Here is a 17,345-nt window from a genome sequence, read left to right on the forward strand (position 1 = left end):
TCAAAAAGGAAGTTATGTAAGTATGTGCTCTGGAAAACACAACTAATACTCTATTTATTGAGTTCATCTAATAGGTACTGGGACTCAATAATAAAGATGTAAAATTATAATGGCTGCTTTATGGTTCAGAAATCAGAGAGCCTACCAGCATTTAGAATCGAAAGAACGTATTTCTCTTCCCAGCTGTACGGCACCGTGACATCAAGCAAATCTTTCTATTTCTCTGGACCTCAGTTTCTTCATTTATGCTATAAGAATTGTAATAAAAATCTTGCTCTATCTACTTCACAGGACTGTTGTGTAAAATGATAAAATAGTGGTAGAATGTTCATTATGATATTCTTTATAGGAAGAAGTACATATTTAAATGCTAATACTTAGCAGCTTCTAAAACATCATTTAAATTGTAGACTTTAGCTAAAAATTGTATCTCTAAATATTTTAGCTGGAATCCGTGAATCTTAACTTATTAGCCATATCACTTATGGATAGCTAGAAGCAACACCCTAGTTATATTGGTCAGAATGAAATTGTGCCTGATCTTCAAAGACATTGGATTCTGAAACTCTGTAGGTTTTTTTTAATGCTCATGTTTTTTAAAACTGTATTTCTGTAATACTTCTGGTTTTAAAAACCTTCTGTTTTTGAGTTTAGGGATCTTTAAAAATATATTATGCCATAATTATGTGCTTCTCTTTCTTCTAAATGTCTGCAAATGAAAATGTGGTGTTGGGATCAAGCCATAAGGTGTAAGTAGGGAATTTGTGGAACTTGGGCCAAGTGGCCCTGTAGTTTAGTTTGTTTCTTAGCAACATAGGTAAGACCAGCATCTCAGAAAAATGTTTTTTAAACAAAGAAACAATTAAGAGTCCATGTGTCTAAGTAACTCTGTTTATACTTGTTTTCTCAGAAGAAGACCTATCAATGCATCAAGTGTCAGATGGTTTTCTACAATGAATGGGATATTCAGGTTCATGTTGCAAATCACATGATTGGTGAGTGACACTCTAAACCTTATTACAGATAGATGTTTCTTCTACTTGTGTATATCACCATTAAACAGAGTTAAAGATGAATTAATTGTTCAACCATCAATGGTTTTCCTCGGCATGATTGATTTTTTTTTTAATTTCTGTTATTAGTCCTGATAAGGTATTAGCACATTTTATTTTCTGCAAGGGCTAGTTTAGACTTCTGCAGAGGATTATATATCTACTGCCAGTCAAAACACAAGTGATTAACAAATTAAACTTCTAATCATTTTTGCATTATTGAAAACTAACAGGAATGGTTAATGAACTGGATGTTAGCTTTCCGTAGAGTTTTAGACAGGTTTTAATTTCAGAAGTTATTATGGTAATGGCACTGCTGTGTGTTGCTTAAGCATCTTTGTATCAAAATCTGAAGTAGTGAGTTTTTGTGATAGGGAAACATAAATAATTTAAATAGCCATAAAATAGTTTTATATGTATGGTTTCAACAGCCTGGAAATAATCATGATCATAAAGATCATGTAAAGAATTCAGTAATCATTTTTTATTCCCCACCAAATTTTCCATAGATTTTTATAAAAGTGGTTTGGGGAAAGATTTCTGAAGTTACTCCAGGCCATTGTTTTTAGGATTTTGCATGTATCACATGGGCTAAAACTAAGAGGATATTTTTTTAACCTATTCATATTGTCCCATTATTTCTTAATTCCTCACGGATTAGTGCCTATGTCTTTTAATTTGATAAGCACTTAGTAATAACACTAAGCGTTTTACCAGCCAATTAAACTTTATCAAGCAGATCATTTTTCTACTAGTAAAATGACAACTGCTATTACTTTATGCTATTCTTGTTATTCATTTGTGTTTTTTATACTACGAGTTTTTTATTTCATACTCACTTCATGGTATTTCATAATACCATAAATAATTATAATATTTAAAAAGTCAAATTAACCTCATACTCTCCTATGATGAAACTCTATACGACAGGAAAGAAAATTCAACATTTGAGACTATGAACTTGTTTTCAGGGAGGAACCAGTTTTATTGTATACTAATTAGAAGTGTTCTAAGGATGCTTTGTGGAAGGTTGTTCACCTGTCATTTCTGATCATTAAAGCTATTACAAAACTTCCATTTTTCTGATATAAATTAATGAAGATAAATTCAAAGGCATGTTGGAAAATTGATAATTTTTCAATAGGATGTGCTTTATGGTTTTCAAATGATAGGTAGGCGGTTGTTGCTTATAAACGACTAAGAGCTTATTTGTGCAAAATGGAACTTATACATAGCAGCTAAAATACTGATCAATTTATCTCTACATTTTCCAGATTTAAGTATTAATATTATTAGTGATTTCACCTATATTAAATAGTATATCCTTCAATGTGACAATAGTGTTGACAACTTTAGTGAGTGATTAGAAGATAATGGCAACATGTAGGAGAGATTCAGATGTTTCCTTGAAATTCCCTTCTGTTTGAGAATGTGAAAAATACCTTATGTAAACTTTTAAAACAGCTTTTTAGAGGAGAGGAGTGGCTTAGAAAAAATGAATTCCTGCCAAATGATAAATGTTAATATTTCCCGTCTCTTTATTTCTTGAGTAGACTGTGTTGGTGGCAGTCATTCATGATTCTACCTCATGCTGCACTTTTAGATAGGCTTGAATGAAAGCAGTTCTTAGAAGTTGGCAGTTCATGAGAAATTCAGTGAAGTTTTGTGGTCATGCTTCTTATTAGTTCTATTCAATGTAAACTTATTTTTGTTTCTGGATTTATTTGTCCCAGTACTCAGATGAATATGTTGAATATATTTTCACCACAATGTTAATACTCTTTTGCACATTTAGAATTTCTATTGAATGTTCAGCATAACGGTACTTTTTGATTTTCCAATTTTAGTATCATTTTGCCTATAAACATTAATCAGTTTGTTTCGTCTTCTTTTTAAATTGCTTTGTATCATTCCTGTTTGTACTTATTTTATATTCCTTGCATCATTAGTGCTTTCCCAAGGCTTTTTCCCTTCTACCTTATAGTGGATTAATAAGACACTCACCTCTTGGGACCTGAGCATTTAACAATTCACCTTTCATCAGAGAAGCACATTCCATTCCTTTGCACAGAGGGTCTAGTTATTTAATATTCATGCCATTTTTAATAATAAAAGTATGTAATTCTCTTGCACTTGAGGCCTAAATAAATGAGTAGCATCCATTTAATTGTTTTATCTGTTGACCATGCATCCAAGTCCTTACACCCTATTCATGCTGTTAGTATCTAGAGAGAGAGAACGCAAAAATGAAGGGCGTCACAAAGGCTGATACCCCTTTTTAGAATTCTAATGTGCTATTTAGTCTTTCAAATGAGGCAGGCAGCATTATTTTGTTGGCTAAAATTCCTCCATTGAGGGTAGGTATTTTTAGGTTATATATCTGTGTGTGTTTTTTGTCTAATCAAAAAATAATCTCAACTAGACATTCAGTAGAGGAAGGGGGATTAGGGACTATCTGAAAAGCCTCTTACTCCTTTTGTTAAGAGGGTATATAGTGTTCTTGCGGATTTTGTTTTACATTTCAATCAATGTAGAGGAAGGATTATGTCACCTGATGGAAAACAAGACCTACAGTTGACCCAATGAGGTGTAACTTTAAATTCCTTCTTTACTCAAGTCATTTGCATTTGCTTCTGTGGCACCTAGGTTTTTGTGCAATCTCAGTGTCAAGCAACCGCCACGCATCTTTCTGGATGTGCTGGTCTCAGGCTGTTGGCCAGGGACATTTGTGAAAGGGAAACCATCAATGTTTCCACCAGGTACATACCGGAGGTGCTCTTCTTAAGTGCGGTTTTGCAGCAAGGTGTGGACACATGGTCTGAGTTGCGAGAATAATTACTCGATAAAAATGCACTAGGGAATTGACTTATGTCTATTAAGGAAAAAAAGAAAACCTCCCTCTTCACCACATTTCGACACAGTTTCAGTAAGAAATCAGACCAGTGACTATTCAGGGGTTTCTTTTCTTCTTTACACACACAGAAAAAGAGCTACGAAACATTTTAACAGCTTTCCTGGGGAAAAGATTTCCCTCTTTAAAGATCTGTGCCAATAAGAAAATTTTTCCTCTCTTCCTTTGTTCTTTTCACATAGTTTATGTTGGCTTTTGACCTGAGAATACAACAAGATACCAGGATGTATTAGGTGCTTTAATTTCCTATTCACCCTTCTCTTTTCTATCAGCATAGTAAATATTTATTGTTATTTTCCTCTTTGAGCTGTCTGTTATTATTATTATTCTTTGGTATGGATTAGCGCAAATAGAGATGAAACAAGAGAATTTAAATGTGTTTAACCCAGCAAAGGGATTGCCTCATATAAAATTATGAGGCTCAACAGCGTAGAGTAAATTTGTAAGTGCTCTGAATAAAGGGCTGTTAGGCATGAGATAATATAAAGAGATGACATTGCCAAGAACTATTTATGAGAAGCTTAATTTTTTCACTCTGATAATTCTTGACCAATAATTACCAGCCTCTAATTATCTATTTTAGTTAGAAAGAAATTTCGATCACTATGGAGGTTGGCATTGCAACTAGCGCATAAATCCCCAAAGAGACAAATGTGTTCCAAACAGCCACAAACAACTGTCTCATGAAACATAGTGAGCAAATTGCGAGCGGCTGGTGGTAGACAACCAGCAGTACACTCACCATCGAAGGCCAGTCAGCTTGACAAAGGAATGATCAAAGGGGAGAAATACCATTATCCTTGGAATTGATTACTATAGTTGTGGGCTTTGGAGGACAAGTAGTCAGTATATAGCTATGGCCATTTCCAGCCGTCCCTTTCAAAGTTCATGGATGGAGAAAATGAATGGACTAGGTACAAGCCTTTTACATAAGGATTATTTTTAATAATATACTTAGAAATGGTTACTTAATAAATTTTATTTTTTTTCATCTGATTAGAAAGACCAGTGTTGTAATGGCAAAATTGTTCTAAGTGTCAGAATACCCCATTTTGTTAAAGATAGGAGAATCCAGAAATGGTCGCTAATAAACATGTCCTAGATAGATCAAGTGTAATGTTAAAGCATTTTGAAGAAGCAAATATATTTATCTCTTAGAAAAGCAGAGCTAGAATTTGGGATTGTAAAGGATAGCTAGTAGGAAAACACTGATGCAAAGATACTGACTTCGTATTTATATCTCTAATAAATACTCAGTATTTTATAGATAATCACGATTTTCAAAACACCAGGAAAAGATTAAGCTCTTCTCTAGCATATGTGGGAAGATATGTACTCTATGTGTTGTGTTACACGTGATATATATCACTGATGTCAAGGCATCAAGAATGAGTAAATCGGTTCTTAACAGTGTGATGAAATTGTAGTCTGTTCTGTGGCAGGTGGCATTCATACATCCTGCAATTTGTTTGGTGCCCAAGGTCACAAATGGCATTGTTTTCCTTTCATTTCTTTAGTGGGTGGTGTACTATGAGACTAATCTTCATTATCGTTTTGTGGCATTCAGTATCACTTCTGAAGCATTTCAGCTTGAGTGCACTTGCTTTAGAAAAGACTAACACCAGTATTTTGAGGTCCATAGTAGTTTAGGATTTTATGTCCTAAGGGAAAATATCCAAATATATGGAAGAGAAAGGTCCACGTTGCCCTTTAAACTCTTACTTTCACTGACTGGTTTCAAAAGAATGAATAGAAATGGATCAACAATAATGCCTATATGTGTGGGTATACATATGTGTTTATAATCTCCATGCTATCCTAAGAAGCTCAAAATCATTGAGATATTTTGGACTCTTGATTTACATTCATTGTAAATGAGAAGATGACTGAACGCCTTTTTTAAAAAAATCATCTTTATTTGATTGCTTACAAAATTCAGAGAATGAAGAAACAAGCATTTGGTGTTAAATATGATAAAACACTGGCTTATTTCATCAAGAGCTGGATTAAAAAAGATGAAATCTGGGCAGTTTAATGGTAACAGAAAGCTACCCTCATGTGGGCAATGCTGGCTTATTTGAAAAGCCCATAAAGGGTTTCGACATGGACCATACAAAAGGGGTACTTTCTCTTTAATAGCCATCTGTACAGGAGAGATGAGAAGTGGGCCAGGTCATCTCTCCTCAGCTGTCATGATATTAACGTAGGTAATGGAGCAAGCTGGGCGTTCTGCTGGGTGTTGTTTTTCATAGATGTTCATCGATTTACACAGATAATTCTATTTATTTCTTAGAGTTGGTCCAAGTGAACCAGGCAGAATAACAAACACCAAAGCATTTCAAATGACTTTATCTTTGTTTATAACGTAACTTTTGTCTAAAAAATGGTGTCACACCTACTGTGCAGATGGCTGCATGATTTGTAAACCAGCCAAAACATTTAAACAAATGTGTGATCTGGGGATAGATTAAATAAAGGATAAAATGGAGTGTGGGCCACAAATTCTAATAATCAGATGATTTTAAGTTGTGTGCAGTGTGGAGAGATGGTCACAGAGATAGCAGGGAACGCTTGCCAATGACAGCAAGGTGCCTTACAGATCTCAGGATGGAGCCCGTGGCCTGGTAGGCCTCAGTTTGAGAACCGCACATTTGCTGTACAGCTGGCAGCTCTGTATGGGGACATCAGATAAAACTTATGTAAAATGAAGTGTTATTGCTTAGTATGAAATTGTTCAGAGAGGGAATTTGCAGACAGTAACTGAAAACAGAATTCATGGTACCAATGAAGCAGACTGTAAATATGAAGAGGGTTTAATTATCTGCACAATTTAGCAAAAATTCAAGATGTATTTAGAAAGGACATACGCGGGCATAAATATAACATAGCTGTACTGCTTACCGAGTGCGAAGAGGGGCCGCAGGAACTTACCAAGGCTCCGTATGATCAGCCTTCCTAAAAACAAAGACAATTTAAAAGAAACTCAAAGAAAAATGACTTTTTGGAGGAAGGCAGAGTTTTTAAGAGCTCATCGTGATTCTTTGGATTCTCATTTCTTAAGGAACTTGGGATAAAATCTTCAGGTCTGTCACTCAATTTCAGGGTTAAGCTATTAAAAGACAAATCATGTGTTTTAGCTTGCGTCTAGCAGTTTTGATTTACAAGAATAAAAAACACTGGCAGTTAGTGTATTTTTACATTTATAAACCCCAAAGATAGCCTGCTAGACATTTCTTGTGATGTTAATTTTCTGGGAGGCTGAGGACTGTGGCTGAGGCCATAGATCGAAGATTCCACGTCTTATTACTCTTTAGAACACACTGCTCCTAAAGGGGCTTCAGAAAAATGTTGTTCTCAAGGAGAATTACTGGATGCCAGCCTGTCTTCCTAGGCTCAGCACAGAGACGCTAGGAAGAGAGGCCCTACCAGTTGGATACGGCCATGTGACTGGCTGACATACAATGGCAGGGCTTCTGGACCTCATTGTGTCCTCACCTTTGACTTCCTGTAGAATGCACCACCAATGTGTTGGTTTTTCACTCACTCTTTGATATGTTCATTATCAGATGTGGGTATCTGTTTCTGAATGAAGGTTGCAAAGCATTTCCAAATGGAGGGCACTAAAGGTCATCAGCAATACCTAAAAAGATATAGATCCCTGCACATTCCTGCTTGCCCATGCACACACACGGGTGGTGACCTATTTCCACAGAATCGGTTCACACACATCAAAGGAAAAGGTCTCCGATGACCTATTTCCATAGGTTATTTCCTAGTTTCAGGGCCATTAATAGCAGTAAACAAAGGAAAGGGAGCCAATATGGAGAGTGGGTGTCGAACTTCAGCTGCTCATATTGTTGCATTTGGTGAGCTGATGGGGTTTCGTAGGTCACCTTTAGAATTATGCCTATGACAGCAGTAGCTACCTGCCAAGATTGCAAGGTATCTCACAGCTCTCAGGATGGCGCCTGTGGCCCGGTAGGCCTCAGTTGGAGGGGTACACATTTGCTGTACAGCTGGCAGCTCTGTATGGGGCAGCCGTGTGGGCTGTTAGGGAGCTGGAAAGGAGACAAGCATGAAATTTCTTCTAACCCCAACTCTGTTTTTCTGTACTGTTGGCTGCTTCTCAGTTCCTTGACAAAAAAACCAATCAGGCACCCTTTAATCCGCCTGTGATTACCACTGGTATAAAAAGAGAAGCATAATGAGGAAAAATGCCTCGTTTTGTTGCCTTCAAAAGCCAACAAATTGGAGTTAACTTGACAGGAAGTGGCTTAATAATTAGATTATTTATTTATTCCTGACACATATCCCCCTGTTACTAGTCTCAGGAGACCCTGTAGATGGTACGATTTTCAAGCTGCCATTACTTCGCTGTCTTCTGTGAACAAAGAAGCTACTGTCTATCAGTCAATTAAATGCAGTCTTTAAGCAGAGGCTGCGAAGTCCTCAATGGAGAGAGCCCTGGGACATTGTGGCTGATGATTCCTTTCTCTGTACTGTACATCACACTCTCAACTGCAGTCCCCACAGAGATGGAATAAAGTCATGCATTAAAATATCACTTGTTGATTTGTTTGCTAATGAAGAGCCATTGAAATGTTTGTGTATTTCTATGGCAAAATTGTTGATAAAAGGGCCTGCTTGCCAGCATATTTTAAGTCCATCTGCTGTGAGTGCTTATTTAAGAGTTATTAAAATTAAAGTCAACAAACAACAGAATTAAAAAAAAAAAACTCTGAGATAACAAGCGTTTTCTTACTATTTCATCAAATTAAGTGAATCAAGGCAGGAGAAATAGAGAAATGGTATCATTTAAGTTCACACTTGCATTGTATTAATTCAGATGCCTTGTTTCCTCTGACATAAAAATGTGAGTCTTCTTCAGAGTTTTGGGGAACTGCATCTTTTAAGTATGAAAAGAGATAACAGTCTCTTTTCACACTTTAAGAAAACATTGTTCTTTAAGAAAATAATGTTCTTAGAAATTTTGCTTTTTTCTTTATGATGAATGGCATTTTTCTAGCGATTTATCTAACTTAGCGAGCACTTGTACGAGTTTTTCCACAGAACATAGTGAGGCTTTTTAAACCAAACTAATGAAACGCCTGTTAGACGTACATATCAGACACAATCTTGCAGCCACATGGAACATACAGAAGTATGACTTTTCTTCTCCATTTGTTCCTCTTTATGTTTTCTTCTTCCTTTTCTTTCTTTCTTTTTTTTTTTTTTTTTTTAGCATTACTTTATTTCCATGTAAGTAAGTGGTGGGTGACATTTTCTGCTAGACAAGGTTTTTATCTCTTAATTCATCAACCTAGTATCATGGAGTGTTCACTGTGTATATAGCATATCTTCACTGGAGTTCTCCGGGCTTCCATTAATTGGCTTTATGTTTTAAGAGTACATCTGTTATTGAGCTGAAGGTCTAGAGGTGGAAGACTTGGATAATATTCTGACAGCTCTCTGATGAAATATTTAGCTATGGCTCTGTTATTTGAAGGGATAAATTTGGAATATTAAACAGAGGCCACTGAACTTTGAAAAGAGTTCCTTCTTTTCATCAGACTTTGTAAAGAGTAAGTAAGGCTTTAACTATAGTTTTCATGATTACCTGACAACAGGCTGTAAAGAATGAATTCAAGCCATCATCAGATGGCTGTATTTCTTATTTCTACCCTGTTATTCCAAGTCATTTTGTTAGAAAAAGCTTAGATACTCGGAGGTGTTCTATAATAGAAATGAATTTGAAACCTTTTCATTAATTGGTGATTAATATATTTCAGGATTAGTTTAAGCAGGGCTCTACCTCCTGCCCAGTCAAGTATGTTCTGGTTAATATCCAATTATCTGCACCTTCGTAGTTATTATGTCTTAATATTTCGGATATGATAACCAGAAACTTGAGGGTAATGCTAATGAGAAGCATAGAGCAAGAATTAACCAATGACATACTCAATGATCCTTGGTGAGGAGAGAATCTCTTTTTTTCCCCATAACACATTGCCTCGGCATCTTTTGAGCACTGACTGAAAAGTAAGACTTTCAATTACGGCAGGCAAAAATTAGAAGAATCAGTCGTTCTCTCTTTTCAGCCATATTAACCTGAATTTACAGTGTCATGTTTACCCAGAAACATGATTTCAGTTCATTTTATGAGGGATGAAAATAGAAAATAGAGAGCCTGTTTATATTTTCCAAACAGGAAACATCATTTTCTTTATCTTTTCCTTTTAGCAAAGCCACAAGTTGTTACACTCTCAAAGGATGTTTTAATTCAGATTAATTTGGGATCTCTTTAATATTTCACTAAGGAAACACTTTTTCCTGCTATATTTGCTTCTCTTTCTCCCCAAATTTAGCACCATGCTGCATTCAGGTTTCACCTCTTTGGTTTTTTTTTTTTTTTACAGGTCAATTCACTTTTGAACAATCTGACTTAGCTCCCATAACAGTGCCTGCTAGGGTGGGATGCACTGCTTCTAACCATGTAGCTTTAAATAGTGACTTTGTGCATTGCCCCTTTATATGCTGTATTGTAATGAAGCAACATCAGTAAATTGCAGTGAAGGGTGATTGTTGCACAGGGATGACAACTACACCTTGGGGTCCATTTGCACCAGATTATTCTTTTTATTGTTATTATTACTTCCCATCTTCTTTACTCTCTTGCTGCCGAACTTGCTGTTGGCCACCGGTGCAACCCGGAGGGGATCTTGAGGAACACTGCAGACATCATTTTTTTCTCTTATGCACATACCAATCACCATTCAGTTCCAAAACCAGATACCCTGGGTGGTTCTGCAGTTCTTTATCGATGCCTTTTTGTTGACTTCATTTATAATGTCTCTCATCTTCATCTTCTTAAAAGAACAAATTTCCTATAAATAAAAGTGACACATTTCTTTTCACCCATTTTGTATGGATATTATAAATCTGTAGTCAAAATGATCAACTATTGCCCATCCTAATTTGCCCCTTTCCCCGAAGAGGTTTAATAATTCATTTTAAAATAGAGGTCTAGATGGGATTATTTCTTAAAGAAAAGATATGTATTTTCAGTATCTTTTTGGGTTTCCTGAAGACATAGATAAAGTCATTATGAATATTGTATACACTAGTTGTTTTCTTTACAAAATAGCCTATTGCCTGCCCCGATCTACTGTTTTTACCCAGTAACTAATAGCAAAATAATGTAGATTGAAGTCAGAGATTCTTCACTGTTATTGAACAGAATTGTGAACAAGCTTTTAACCAAGGGATAATTAGATGTGTATTTAGGGGCACTATTACTCCTTTTGTTGTCATAATTTTAGTACCTGTGTCCATTTTTGTTTTCAAATTGTTAGTGCAGCTGTTGTTTTGTTTTTCTCTCTCTGAGGCTGGGCTACTGCGCAGCATTCAAACTAAAATCCAGGATTAGAACTGACACACCTTCAATAGAACTATCAAGTCTTTTAAAACTGCTTGGCCGGTGACGCCAGTCCCACGCTATTCAACCGCACACACTTCCGATTGTGGGCCAAAGAGCATTGATTTTTAGCTGTCATTTCTAGTGCACATACTGTAGAATTGAAATTTAAACCTTAATCCACTCAGTAATGCAATTAATTTTTAATGTGCAGTAATACTAATTGAAATAGCCTGAATTTAGTAAGTCACCACAAGACATTTTCAAAAGCAAGAGTCTCCACTGAGAACTGGGAGGACAGATAATCATTGTTATAGTGTTTACTGAATAAATGTGAACTCTGCAGGCCTCCAGGAGAAAGGGGGTTTTCTTTAAATGAGTCTATATTATATCTGTTCAAGAAAAGAAATACATTGTCAAAGAGAATTCCTGCTTTCTAGCTACTGTGACAGGTTAAAGTATTCTATTAACTTATTCAAAAGGCATAATTGTAATTAGAAATATCTTAATGTACACAAAATAATATTCACCCATTTAAAAAAAAGCAATTATGAGTAGTTGCAAATGAAGTCACCTGCCAACAGTGTCACAGTCAGGCAAGAGTCTCAGTGGGTAATCTCATTATATAATATGTACTTGAGATATTATTTCCAGATTCAATGAATATATGTGCTGTATCAGCTGTCTATAAATCTGTTGCCTTGTTTTGATGTATTTTTGGTGAAAAATATACCCTCCCCTACCTGTTTCAAAGCTATGTTCCTTTAGCTTTTACATATTATTTCAAAATGGCCTTTTAAATGTTTCGTGAGGGTCTTTTTTTTCCCTAGCCATAGTAAAGCAAATTTTGAACAGTAAAATCAAATAGGTTTTCAGTCATTTCTACACTAAAAAGGTTCTCTAACCACATTTATCTGCTAGTAAATGAGGACTTTTTAAAATGCATCAGTTCTGCTGATGAATGGGCTTGTGGAGTGTTTCAAATGAGCACCAGCATTAAGTTGAAGAAGGCAAACCCTGTAGATCATGCTTTCATGGCTCTCACATTATACTGTTTAATACGCCAATAGTACTGTTAAATATTTAGTAAAGGTTCTCTTATAACCCTACCATCTATTCAAATGGGATTTTAAGACATTTTTGCAGCGCATAAGTAAAAATGATGCTGGAGAACTGGAGGCAGTTGTAGCATGGCTTATTTTCTAAATGAAGTGTAGGGTAACGTGGTACAAATGAGTTCAACAGATTCCCACCTACTGAATACCTCAACCAATTTACATTCTTTGGATTAAGGGTTCAAACTGGCTTTCATTTTGTCACTAAGTCAAAATGCTGTTAGCATTAATTACATAGAGTACTAACTTGACACTGTAGCATGTTAGTAAGAAGACCTTAATTGTGATTATTTTAAGCTGCCTAACATCAGTTGAGCTTTATAATAAATATTTCCTTTTTTTTTTTTTTTTTACTGAGTAGGGGAAGGGGAAGGAAGAGAGATGAGGGAAAATTGATTTATAGTCCATTCATAGCATATTATCAAATCAAATTGAGGTATAGTATATGGAATCTTTTCAGCCTTTAATTTGGGTATGCTGGAGCAAATAATGAGTATTAGATATTGTTGTACATATGGATATGATGCATAATGGACCACCTTTGTCAATTTTTCTATAATATTTGATAGTTATTACCCAAATAACAGTAATTATTCCTTTAATCTGGGATGAAAATTGGTATCTGGGAGCCTTATGCAAAAATGTTGCCAGTAAATAAGATGCTGACTTCATTACTGTCATCTTGTTGGTAGGCTGAATCCACGTTTAAAGCTTTCCATGCTTACCAGTATTATTAGTTTTAAAGGTGTAAAGGTAAAGACTGGTCGTTTGTTCAGATTTATATGAAATGTGTGTTTGATTCTTCTAGAAGCCTATTTGCTAGACTCTAATTTTCTTCCTATTTTATATGCAGCCAGTGACCACAGTATTCATTCAAAGTGCACAGAGACACATCTCATCTGTAAAACACGGCTTACTGATCTTATTTGCTACTTGTATTCTCATAAGAAGAAACATAGGATTCATTATGATGCAATGGAAGTACATTTTGTTTTGAGATTATGTATATCACATGTATGTTCCTACCAAGAATTTCATAATAAAGAATGAATAAAGAAGATAGCTTTATGTATACATGAAGGAGAAGGGAAGGGAAGCAAAATGAGCGTCACATATAGGTGTATTTAATATGCAGTGCTTGATGTATGTTGACCTCAGGTTACAAGAGTAGAAAATCCCATTTTCCAGCTTGTTTCAAATATAGTAAAAATGCTGCTTCAGTTGCTTTATGCTACTCACATTGGGGAAGGTGCTTATACTGTGATAATTATCATCAAGGAATATTAATGCGTTCAGCATTTGTAACCCAAAAACTCATTATAGCTTAAGCTGTGCATCATCTGTGAAGAGAGAACTTTGCCAGAATTTGCTCTTCACAGGGGTTGCCTCCTGCTTGCTGCGGAGTGGTCAGAGTACTGCAAGAGGTCACTTAGGCTATTTTTGAAAGCTGAAGTTTTGCAATTTTTGAATCACTACCTTCTGTCCAAAGAGCATATCATTCTTGCCTCAAAATGTCCTTCTTCTAATTGAATGCATGGTAAAGTGCAAACTATAACAATAATAATAATAAATAAATAAGAGGTAACTGTATCTCATTATGTAGAATTCAAGAAGGTCAGCTCATGTATTCCATATCAAGATAATTGAAGTATTGGTGTCTTCTCTTCTGTCATGGAGCAAAGGGATTCATTTACACCAGTTTCTTTAATGCAGGTGCCCTTGGGTTTCAGAGAGAAATGCCGCCACTGGGGCTCCACAATACAGCCCTCTGGCTGGAAATTGTGTAAATAAGACTGCAGGGTCAGCCTTCGTTTTTTGGTATCACTGTCTATAATTAGTCTGTGATGACAGTCTTTTATATGAGCCTAAAACTGTTCCTGGGATCATTCCTCATACATCTAAGACGTCTATCCAATGCATAGGTAGATATTTTTGCACATATGTTTAAAATCATTCTCCAGGGGCATATTGACTTGATGGGAACTAGAATCTCTGGGTGTGTTAAGAATCCTTTAACTTCATCTGATCAAAATAGCTGGTTAGGCAGCTCCATTATAAATTATAGGTGGTTAGTTTCCTAAGAACATTGTGCCCTCACCTATAGTGGGGCAGCTTGTTGAAAGGGAGCTGTGTGCCTGTGATGTTTTTACGTGATTAAATCCCATTATTTTTCCCCCACTGATCCATTGCTTGTCATTTCCCATAAGTAACATTGCTCCATGCTGCATGTTATGGTTTGTGTGGGCCAGGCAGAGAGCACTAATACTCAGTTCTATCAGGCTGTCTGGCGTTGCAGGACTGCTGTGTTTCTGAGGTCAAATTGTGAACCTGGCCTTGCTCCTGGGAGGACTAGAAAAATATGTTTCATAACTTCCCATAGACCTAAGCGAAGAGGAAGAAGGAAAAACATGAAGCCCATAGGCTCAGTTTAGATGAGCTGAAAGGTTGGAATTTATCAAACAGGAAGGCTGACCGTTGCGTGGGAGGCTTCCTTACTGTGAGGGATCACTGCCGTGGGTGCAGAATCAGTCCTAGCTGAGGCCTTTGGGGGATAGGGTAATCATTCAAATAGCCCAGCAGGCACAGACACACAAGCTGATAATCTGGAGTAAACCTGCTGAAATAGGAATTTACTTACCTGTTAAAACCACTTACATGAAAGAATACGGATAGAATGAGTACCGTGCATTCAGGGCAGATACTGTAGGCTGCTTCACTGAAAGTAATTTGTGCCGTTGTTGTTGTTGCTGTTTTGAATGGGACAGAACCTTTGTTTTATGCGGCAGAGCACTGATACCACAAAATGGATGGATTTCCTGAACCAGAGACAGGTTCTCAATCGTTTTGGGCTGCGATGCTGGCAGTATGGTGAAGAAATACAGTAGCAGCAGATCTTCTGTAAGGATGTAAACTTAATAATCTTTATGAATTTTGAGTAACTCATAACTCTACTTCCTCACCCAAAGAAACATTATGAAAAGATTGCTTCTAAATCCTTCAGACATTCTCTGCACTTATGATAGATGCCATCCTCTTTACCTTGAGGCATTGGAAATAAATGTGGGTTTTTTTTTTTTTTTTTTGCAAGAGATAAAAACGTATACTTTAGAAGGAGCAAATTGTATTTTCATGTTTTAAGTTCACTGTTTGCACTTGATGTGGTGAGATCCAAATGTGAAGAATTGCTTTTAACATTATTTCTGTGTCTCCTGTATGCCAGAACCACTGCATTATTATGCTGAAATGTACCATCACATGGGATAAATGTGATGTTGGAAACCTGCAAATAGTATGTATTATATTACATTCTATGTCCAGGGTCCTTAGGATAATTGTAACTTCTTTAGTTACTAAAATAATTCCACTTACCTTATTAAGGATACGTTGACTAAAACTACATGTGCATGTGTCTTTTAAGAAAAAATTATAATCGTCCAAGTGTTGTGGGTTTGTTTAGGGGCAAAAAAAGGGCTTTCATTTCTAAATGAAAAGGTTATTTTAACTTTCTCTAAAAGTCTGTTTTACATAATCTATACCTTGAACTAACACATACCATGTTATAAAGTAAACCTTAAAATACATACATCAAAGGTCTTAACTTGCATGACTGATTTCAGAATTCTAATTCAGATTTTCTGTCAGTAACTATGGTTTTCTATTTTTATGGTCCTTTTCTAAAATAAATTTTTGTAGTCTTCTTTGTGTATTTAAATGTGTGCGTGTGCATGTGTGTGTGTCACATGCGTACATCTGTGTGTGGACATGTACCCGCTGTTAGTCTCTTCCACCACACACTCACTGGTGCAGCACTCCCTGTCTTGTGTTTAGCATGTTCCCAACAGGTTAGGGAGATGGTACAAAAGTGAAATGAAAACTGTGCAGCTTAGATTGGAGTCTGATATCTGAAACAGAGATATTGGAAAAGGATGTTTTTTTGGCTTGGCTCCTTTTAGATGTGATTGCTGCTTCATTAGGACTTGGAAGAGTTTCCTATGGTTAAATTTAATCAAATAGCTCAGAATAACAAACTTGTACACTCAAAATTCCAGGACAGTTCTGTATAAGAAGCATGCTTTTCCTAAGTTTAAAACAAACACATGTACACATATACACACATACACACACATGTAAACACACACACATCACTACCACCACCACCAACAGCAACTCGTTTGTCAAATACTGTGAGTGCCATCTCAAACCTAATTCTCTATTGGTAGTGATTTAATAAATGATCATGTATAGAAGTATACGTCATAAGAACAAAACCCTTTCTCTACTAAAAATACAAAAATTAGCCTGGTGCAGTGGCGCCTGTCATCCTAGCTACTCGGGAGGCTGAGGCAGGAGAATTGATTGAACGGAGGCAGAGGTTGCAGTGAGCCAAGATCACACCACTGCACTCCAGCGCGGGGGACAGAGGGAGATGCCATCCCTGACACCACCACCAAAAAAAAAAAAAAAAAAAAAAAAGAAAAGAAAGAAAGAAAAAGACGTATAAGTCATTAGAAATACGTTTCAAAGGGTTTGGGTTTGTTTGGTTTTGCACTTGAACAGGTGTCAAGCATTGATTCTCCTGAGCCGTGATATGAGGTTGTTATCAGTACTTTTATTATACAGATGAGGAAACAGAGGTGTGAGCAGAACAGAGCTAGTGTGCATTAGTATACAGAGAGAAACTCACACTTCTTGAATCTGTCTACATCACTTTCAGCTGGTGCTGTATTCATCTCTTCACACATGCACAAGTTGCTCACTGTGGGAGCCTGTGCTGAGGTGTTCTTAGCAATTGCTTTGCTATCATTGCATCAAAGCCTGATGGTGATGTCATTTTCTAAAACTTACCCTTGGTT

The 17,345-nt window shown here is 36.3% G+C and overlaps 1 protein-coding gene across 3 annotated transcripts in view; it reads left to right on the top strand.

Annotated features, from left to right (window-relative positions):
• ZNF521 (zinc finger protein 521) overlaps positions 1-17,345 on the top strand; it is a 292,034-nt gene that overhangs the window by 157,183 nt on the left and 117,506 nt on the right. For 2 of the 3 annotated variants that reach the window (XM_050767943.1, XM_050767941.1), the window contains one exon: positions 911-995. In XM_050767943.1, coding sequence (XP_050623900.1) covers positions 911-995 — 85 coding nt within the window. The remainder of the gene's footprint in view (positions 1-910; positions 996-17,345) is intronic. The other variant, XM_050767942.1, reaches the window with a different exon arrangement.

The sequence above is a fragment of the Macaca thibetana genome, chromosome 18 (assembly GCF_024542745.1).
Source record: "Macaca thibetana thibetana isolate TM-01 chromosome 18, ASM2454274v1, whole genome shotgun sequence".
Classification (NCBI taxonomy): Eukaryota; Metazoa; Chordata; class Mammalia; order Primates; family Cercopithecidae; genus Macaca; species Macaca thibetana.